Here is a 9,166-nt window from a genome sequence, read left to right as displayed (position 1 = left end):
CATACAAACTCCACAGAGAAGGGCCCCATGCCAAGTTTGAGCCTGCGACCCTCTTGCTATGTGGCAACAAATTGGAGGAACAAATGAAGAAACAAAGAATAATTTATGGCCTACTCCCTGGGTTTTAAGACTATCTACATTCCTTTGAGATGTTGTCTCACAGTCACCCAAAGACACATGCAGCTGTGAATGAGAACAAAATGGTAATGACATTTGATGCAAAATGACATGTACTTGAATAGATGTGTTGTGCTTTGCTAACTTATGTTTAATAACAGGCAGTTTTGTTTAACATGTACATGTTTGGGACAAGAACAACACTGAAATTAGTAGGTGCCAGCAGGGACACAAGTCTGTCTCACACTTCTGTCCTCTCCCTGCCTTCTTTTGGAAATCCACATTTGTGACTAAGTTTGTTCAGAACGATTTATCTAGTTCAGTCATTTTCAGTTGAGATAACTCAAGTACAGACTCAATTGATATAAATCAAATTTTGAATTTTTCACTGTTTTTGTAAAATTGGGTGGCACCTGAGTAAATTCTGATATTAAAACTAATTGTGTGTGATATCTTAAGCGGAGTGTCACCATTCTCCTTCACATTTTACAACAATTCAAGGGTTAATGATTAATACGTTTAGGTTATTCATTTTAGATACATATTAATTAATTATTGATTATTAATCTGCTCTATGCAATAACGCTAAATGATCCAAGTTATTTGTCATCTGCCTACTTTTTAAATTACAAAAGAAATTGCTATTACATCAACACATTTTTCTGCCTTTTTTGTATTGTATAGATAAAAGTATTTATTCTGTCAGCATGTATTATGACTCAATACCCCGACCCATGATTGTTTTCTTTGTGTTCCTCTCTGGTCTCAGCAGGATTATGTAACATTTGGGACCAAACAGTGCCACCAGGAGACCAAAACTGGAGGCCAGGATGGCAAATACCTCCACTGCATCTGCATATTTGCCTGGTGAGCTAATATAAGCGGGGACAAAGGCCACCCACACAGCACAGAAGATCAGCATGCTGAAAGTGATGAGCTTGGCCTCATTGAAACTATCTGGAAGATTCCTCGCCATGAAAGCTAGCAGGAAGCTGAGGATAGCTAGTAAGCCAATGTAACCCAGTAACACTGCAAAACCAAATGTGGACCCAACTACACACTCATAAACTATCTTGTCATTGTGGTATTGAGTGTTTTTATGAGGAGCTGGTGAAGCAGAGACAAGCCAAGCAGTGCAGATTGCTGCCTGAATAGAAGTCAGAACCATAACTGTCCCTCTCTGCTGCACAGCACCAAACCACTTGAGACTGGCTCCTCCTCCTGGTTTGGAGGCCTTGAACACAGCCAGAACCACCATGGTTTTCACCAGGATGCATGAGACACAAAGTACAAAGCTGATCCCAAATGCTGCATGTCTCAGTTGGCATGTCCACAGCCTGGGATGGCCGATGAACAACAGTGAGCAGAGGAAACATAATTTAAGTGATATCAATAGCTGGAAACTCAGTTCTGAATTGTTGGCGCGTACTATAGGGGTACTGCGATGATAGATGAAGATGCCCAGGACAACAGCACAGATGAATGTGCCCAACAATGTGATGACTGTCAGGCAGATACCTAGAGGCTCTTGATAGGAGAGGAACTCTGTTTTCTTAGGAACACAGTGGTCACGCTTGGGGCTGGACCAGAAGTCCTCTGGACAACTGTTGCAATCCATGGAGTCTAAGAAAACATTGATAGTGTTAAGATTAATGTTTAAATTTTATCTAAAAAATTGCAATGTTTAATACTGAATACCAACCAGTCTTATTGCTGACCTTTCCCTCAGAACAAGGGATACAGTCAAAACAGCACTCAGGTTCCCCCTTCTTTCTGGCCATTCGGGTACCTGGAGGACAGCTCTCACTGCACAATGACCGGGGTGGCTGTAGGGAGAAAATTACACAACTTATGTTGAGTCAAATAGCTCTAATGAGTCATGCATGTTACACAAAATAGGTGTCTGAAAAATGAAAGGCAACCTCTTTGGATTCAAAGTTCCAGAAGATTTTGTCTTCATCAAGTGTGAGTTCTTCACCTTTGGCTGACTCTTTGACCTCACCCACATTCTCAACTTTAGTTCGTCCATCAGGGAGCCAAAGCCAGTTCATAATATCATATATTGGTAAGGCATCACCATTCTCATCAAATGACACTTGATCACCAAATGAGGTTGTGAAGTTGACTTTTTCCAAGTAATACACAAGCTAAGAATATCAGAATAACGGATAGAGGAAAATCAAAAAGGATGAAAAAATAATTCTATATGACCACGGTGAACACAGTGGTATCTAGTATTCAATTATCAACCTGCCTACTGCACCAATGAACATATGAAGATATTAACAATTCCAACAAAGCATTTACAGTAAAGTGAATTCACTGATATTACTGTATACCCACTGACAATACACTCTGATCTGATAATATTATCCAGTGCTGTCACCTTGTGGTAGGGGGAATTGTTTCAGATATCTGCTATGCACTTTGAGATTAGTAATCTCATAGAACTGTATTTAATCCTATATTTGAAATATTACTCCAGAAAATAGCATAGGATTTAGACTTATGAACAGGTGGAGTGTAAACTGATATCCCACCTGCCATAGCTCCAGTCTTTTCAATCTGGCACAGCTGTGTCCGCTGAAAGGCCCTCTCCCTGGCACACAGCGCAGCATGTCATCAAGAGCATACGCCAGAGCATACACAGCCTTGTACACGTTATACTCTGGCCTGAGGTTTGAAATGTCCAACAACTCAGTCTCCACACTCTCTAGGTCTTCCTGTCCAGTGCATAGTACTCCCCCAGCCTCCACCCAACCTGCTGGAGGTGGTGCAAATCTACACTGAAATGTGTATTCCCAAAACTGATTGACCTGAAATGTATTAAAAACTGTGTTACAAATTATGACAATATATCGTATTACTCTTACAAATACCAGATCAGATTGCAAGGTTAGGGAGAGTGACTACAGACAAAAAACAAAGTTTTTCATGAACTGGTCAATTTTGCGATTTTGGGCTATTTTGCTTCAATCTTGGAAGTGGAAAGAAAACATTCAAAATACACGTTTAGGTGTTTATTTTATAACACTTTGTCTCTCTGAAGATTTCTCCTAAATTCACCATAAGTTAGCATTAATAATGCCTCATTTGCATATTTAAGCATACAATTTCAGAAAACTTGTAATACAAAAAATAACTGTCTTAAGTAAGTAATTAACTGGGGAAGTTTTATGGTGACTTCTAAACAAAGATTAGACCCCCCTCAATTTTTTACCCAATTCACTTGTAGTGTCCTCAAAATATGTTAAATTTTACAATACATGTCTTTAAAGGTAATATTTTCTCAAAATGTGTTAAGTAAAAACCTTTGACTCTAAGATATCAACAAAATGAAAGAAGATTTTTTACTTCAGATTTCTGTTCTGGAAATGTATTCAAATTAACACATATTTAATAAGTTAATGCCTCATATGAATATTTAAACATCACATTTCAGAAAATTTGTACTACAAAAAAATAATTGTCCTAATATAAGTGATCAACTGGGGAAGTTTCATGGCAATATATATTATTTAAATGTTTAACCCTCCGCACATGGGGTGTCTCCACTTAAACTCACCATGTTATTTCCATAGCTGTTGTTGTGTTGTAGGTCAGGACGTATTTTTAACAGGAAGTCCCTGAGTCCTGGTATTCCTCCTCGACGGATGGCAATGCCCAGTGTGCCACCCAGGTACGGCATGAGGTGGGGTCTCTGAAGCACGGTAGCTGCAGTCCAGGCTTCACTGGCCATCCACTGCAGGCCTGTCACATTCTGCCTAACCACCTGTGCATTGCATTATAGAAATATATATAAATTCGTAGTTACACAGTTGATGTCTTGTCTTACTCATACATACACATGTGCAATCCTGTGTTTTACACAGTATACAGTATATAACTGGAGGTCGTTGTAATTTGTTTGAGTTAGTGATCTCACTCTAATGCCCAGTTATACTGGTTAACAGCTCCATTATAAGATGAGTGATTTATTCAATTAAATCTATTTGCTACAGGACAATATTATATTGTAACTTAAATATTTCAGTTTAACAATTAAAACATTAAGTTGTTTAATTATATCAAATTATAAGCCGTAATTCAAGTCCAACCTCTTCCATGAGGTTAATCATGTGACCCTCATGTGCAAAGACAATGACCACACGAGCTGTAGATTTCCTCATCAAATCCACAATTCTCCTTAGTTCAGCTGCGTCTTTGTCCCAGGGCAAAACCTCAAAGTAGGCCAGACACCCTCCACCAGACTGAGCAAGGTCAGATTGAAAGGATCGGGCAACGTGGAATCCATAATCATCATTACTGACCAGAAGACCTGTCCAAGTCCAGCCAAAGCGCCTGAGAATCTGAATCATAGCACGCACCTAAGTAAATACATAGTGGAGGAATTAATGCACAGGCTGGAATAATCTCTTAGTGATTAACCTGATAAACTGGTACCACAATGGACCATGTTTAACTAGTACCCTTCAGACCAAACAGCTCCATCAATGGCAAAACGTATGTGATAAGTATTACACAGAAAATATTATATTTCATTGCAGTAAAGGGATGCATTTTATTTTGCTGACTGATGGTCACCTGGAAAGCATCACTTGGGATCGTCCTAAAGAAGGATGGAAACTTTTGCCGGTCACTCAGGCACGAACATGTGGAAAAAAAACTCACCTGTGAAAGACACAGACTGTACATCCTAAAAACATTCAAATCCTTCATCGGCTGATTAGTCCAATGTTTACAATTGACTTTGCATTTAAAATTAAAATGCTACAACAGAAGACAACTTACCATAGGTACTCTGTACAAACCTAAGACAGTGGAGATGGCGATAGAACGTGTAGAGGAAGAATCCCCCACAATCCCAAGGACTGGAGGGGTTCCTACACAGGTCTTGTCCAACATAAACTGCTCTTCTTGACCACTGGCTAATGACAACGCTGCACGGAATCCAATTCCTAGGTTGTTGCAGTTGTCATTAAGACTGTATCCCAGAGTCACGTTAGGTAGCAGGTTGGAGTTTCTGTTGATCTCATCAATAGCAAAGGCCATGGTCTGGGCCTGCCTGAATCCTAGAACATCAAAACTAACACAAAAAGACCATTGTGCTGACATGAACGTGTTGCACAATTACAGATTTTGCAAACAATTAAGCCAATTAAATAGCAACAATTATTACAATACCTGAATAAAACATATAAAGGAGACAAGTGATATGTCTGAAATGGCATAAATACACAATGTAATTCTGACAGAGTAATATCTTATTATATAAAAATAAATTGCACTGATGGGATTGACTTCCTCCAGTTTCTGCATTTTGCTGTTCCCTGACTGACCTGTGGCAGGTTGGCTGTTGTGGCTCTGAGGTAAAAGACAAGTCCGGAAAGACAGAAAAGAAGTGGGTCTCAAACAGCCCTCCCAGAACCACATCTCCAGCCTTGTGCATCCCATTTAGATGAAACTGTCCCTGTAACCGGCAGGAGGTGTAATGGAGAGGGGAGGGCACAGCAGAAGAAAAGTAGGAATACAACAACACAGAGTACATGAGCAAGAGGAGGTTGATATCTAAAAATGCCCACATGGCTTTCCTCCTGTTTACTCCTTTTCTGACCCAGTGTCAACCCCTTTTATTGACTTGCAGCATTGTTTAATCTTGCACCCCACCCATCAGCGCATATGCAAAAGTGAGGGCAGGGCCTAATATGCATTTCATTTGAGATTGATTTTGTATTGAGGCAAAATTATTTGTGCACTTTTAATAACATCTCACCAAGGCAATTTCAGCAACCTTTCCAACTCAAATTGAAGTTGTGGATGACCGCCATGATTGATGGCTCATTAAATTTGCGTGTGATTTGTGGTGTGATGAGCAAGTATCATATATGATTAGTTCTGCATAAACATGTGGGCAAGAAGGATATCCCCATTAGTCTGTCCAATTTGCAATTTTATAGTAGAACTTTATTTCATGGATTACAGGCGGAAACATGGTACTTATTTACATCAACATATTAACAGTAAATGCATGTAGATACTCTTCCAGGCAGGATGACCTTACTCAACTCAATTCCCTCTAAAATGTAGCGGAATATTACATAAATTAAAACACTGGCTTTGTCTGACTGAAACCCCAAAAAGCATCTTATTTAGGAGGCATTTAAGAAAAAATGGCAGCAAATCCATGCAGGCTTAATTGCAGAAAATAATCATAACAGTGAACACAAAAAGTTACAATTATTTTCTGTATAATGTTAGGCCATTGTATAGTCATGGCTTCCAGAAGATTAATGATCACGTAATTAAAGAAATGAATGAGGATCTAAATGCTAATGAACTATTAGTTAATGAGTAACTCTCAATCAATAATTTAGATCAATGATCGATGCTTTTTTTAAATTATATTCAACTTCATAATATTCATGGATTTGAATTTGAATACATATGTTGTCTGAATATGATGAATACAAATCTGTTAAGAAGGGGTGCTACGAGCTAGGCTGAAGGCTAACCCCTACAAACCGGCGATTCCAAGCCTCTTCCTTGCCAATGCCCGGTCACTCAGCAACAAGATGGATGAGATAAGACTGCGGATTACATCGCGCTGCCTGGAGCACTGTGTGATGTTAATAACAGAGACTTGGCTGGACTCGCATACCCCGGACGCTGCTATCGAGCTAGCAGGCCACGTTCTTTACAGAGCGGACCGTACCATCAACTCCGGTAAAAGCAGGGGTGGAGGACTTTGTATTTACGTCAACAGCAGCTGGTGTACTGACACCAGGGTTATTGAAACACACTGTTCCCCGGAGATAGAATACCTGATGCTGAGCTGTAGACCTTTTTACTTGCCCAGGGAGTTTACATCTGTCATGATAACAGCTGTCTATATACCACCAAATGCTAACGCTAAGCTAGCCTTGGAGCAGCTACAGAGTGCCATTAACAACCAAATGTCAGCACAACCAGACAGCCTTGTTATTGCAGCAGGAGACTTCAACCATGCCAACTTAAAATCTGTCATGCCGAAGTTCTTCAAAAATGTAAACTTCCCTACAAGAGAGAAAAACACACTGGACCAGGTCTACACCAGCATTCCAGATGCCTACAGAGCCACTCCACTCCCACATCTTGGACTGTCAGACCATCTGTCCCTGTCTCTGACTCCAGCATACAGACCTCTAATCTGTAGACAGAAACCATCCATTAAAACAGTTCAGGTGTGGACTGAGGAAGCCACCTCAGCTCTACAGGACTGTTTTGATACCACAGACTGGGAAATATTTGCTGAGGAGACAGATCTGGAGGGACACACAACGGCTGTCCTCTCCCACATAAACTTTTGTGCTGAAGGTGTGGCAGGGACAAAAACCATCAAAGTCTTTCCGAATCAGAAACCGTGGCTCAACGGCGAGGTGCGGACCCTGCTCAGAGCACGGGACTCTGCCTTTAAATCTGGGACCTCGCAGGAATACAAAGAGGCGCAAAAGAGACTGAGGAGGGGGATCAGGGAGGCCAAATGCAGATATAAGCAGCGCATAGAGGAGCACTTTAAGAACAACGACTCCAAGTGCATGTGGCAGGGGATAAAAACCATCACTGGCTACAAAAACAACTGCACAGCCTTAAGTCCCACAGACAACACTCTTCCTGATACCCTGAATAACTTCTTCGCTCGGTTCGACCGGGAGAACAAGGAAACCAACATCCAGCCTGCACTACCAGAGAAGGACCAACCGATAACGCTCCAACACCACCAGGTCAGATCCGTCCTGCGCCGAGTCAACATCAGGAAAGCGACAGGACCGGATGGGGTATTTACCACCATCTTCAACCTCTCGCTTGAACAGTCTGTTGTTCCCACATGCCTTAAGGAAACCACCATCGTCCCTGTACCCAAGAAAACCAAAGTGAACTGCCTGAATGACTACCGGCCAGTTGCTCTAACCCCCATAATCACAAAATGTTTCGAGAGACTAGTTCTCTCCTACATTAAAACTGTCATCCCTGCCGATCTTGACCAACACCAGTTTGCTTATCGGACAAACAGATCAATAGATGATGCAATCACAACAGCTCTTCACGCAGCCCTTACACACCTGGATCACAACAACACATATGTAAGGATGCTGTTTGTTGATTTCAGTTCTGCTTTCAACACAATAATTCCACACAAACTCGTTCAAAAATTGAGCAACTTGGGCTTAGGCAGTTCACTGAGCAAATGGGTGCTGGACTTCCTCAGGAACAGACCACAGTGTGTTAGGATGGGGGACCACACCTCAACCACTCTGACCCTGAGCACTGGAACACCACAGGGGTGCGTCCTCAGTCCTTTTCTTTATTCCCTCTTCACATATGACTGCACAACTATTCACCCCACTAACACCATGGTCAAATTTGCAGACAACACTGCTGTAGTTGGACTGATAACCAACAACAACGAGACAGCCTACAGGGAGGAGATCCAACATCTGACACAATGGTGTTCCCATAACAACCTGGATTTAAACAAAACAAAAACAAAAGAAATGATAATAGACTTCAGGAGAACCAGGCGGGTGGAGCACTCTGCCCTCTGCGTACGTGGAGAGGAGGTACAGGGGGTGGACTGTTTCACGTACCTCGGAGTCCACATTTCATCAGACCTCACCTGGTCCAAAAACATCTCTCATCAGGTGGGGAAGGCCCAGCAGAGACTCTACTTCCTCAGGAAGCTGAAGCAGGCTCACCTTCCTCAACACCTGCTGATCAATTTCTATCGGGCAACCATTGAGAGCCTCCTGACCTACTGCTGCACTGTGTGGTTTGCTAGCTGCACAGTGGAGAACAGGAGGGACCTGCAGCGGGTGGTGAGGATGGCAGAAAAAGTGATTGGGACCACATTACCCCCCCTCAGTGACCTACACGCTGGCCGGCTCTGTAAGAAAGCCAGCTGTATCTCCAAAGACCCCACCCACCCTGGACATGTACTTTTTGCTCCCCTTCCCTCTGGTAGGAGATACAGGACAATTAAAACACACACCAACAGACTACGAAACAGCTTTTA

The 9,166-nt window shown here is 41.8% G+C and overlaps 1 protein-coding gene across 1 annotated transcript; it reads right to left on the bottom strand.

The window, feature by feature from the left end:
• Positions 1-829: 829 nt before the first annotated feature.
• Positions 830-5,632, bottom strand: LOC141770795 (extracellular calcium-sensing receptor-like). Its single transcript, XM_074640640.1, has 9 exons — positions 5,457-5,632; positions 4,909-5,203; positions 4,702-4,788; positions 4,215-4,484; positions 3,683-3,889; positions 2,658-2,933; positions 2,040-2,264; positions 1,820-1,943; positions 830-1,740 (listed from the first exon to the last, which is right to left on the bottom strand). Exons 1-9 carry the CDS (start codon positions 5,564-5,566, stop codon positions 830-832), a joined length of 2,505 nt encoding a protein of 834 aa, XP_074496741.1. The 5' UTR covers positions 5,567-5,632.
• Between the last annotated feature and the right edge of the window lie 3,534 nt (positions 5,633-9,166).

This window comes from Sebastes fasciatus, chromosome 7 (assembly GCF_043250625.1).
Source record: "Sebastes fasciatus isolate fSebFas1 chromosome 7, fSebFas1.pri, whole genome shotgun sequence".
Classification (NCBI taxonomy): domain Eukaryota; kingdom Metazoa; phylum Chordata; class Actinopteri; order Perciformes; family Sebastidae; genus Sebastes; species Sebastes fasciatus.
This window is presented reverse-complemented; position numbering and strand designations above follow the sequence as displayed.

What these genes read in the sequence shown, in the direction of transcription:
- LOC141770795 (XM_074640640.1), bottom strand. Translation starts at nt 5,566, where the DNA reads ATGCACAAGGCTGGAGATGTGGTTCTGGGAGGGCTGTTTGAGACCCAC. An exon ending in TGATTAACCTCATGGAAGAG is followed by an intron (nt 3,890 to 4,214) that starts GTTGGACTTGAA and finishes TGCAATGCACAG; the next exon opens with GTGGTTAGGCAGAATGTGAC. An exon ending in GGAACTTTGAATCCAAAGAG is followed by an intron (nt 1,944 to 2,039) that starts GTTGCCTTTCAT and finishes TTCTCCCTACAG; the next exon opens with CCACCCCGGTCATTGTGCAG.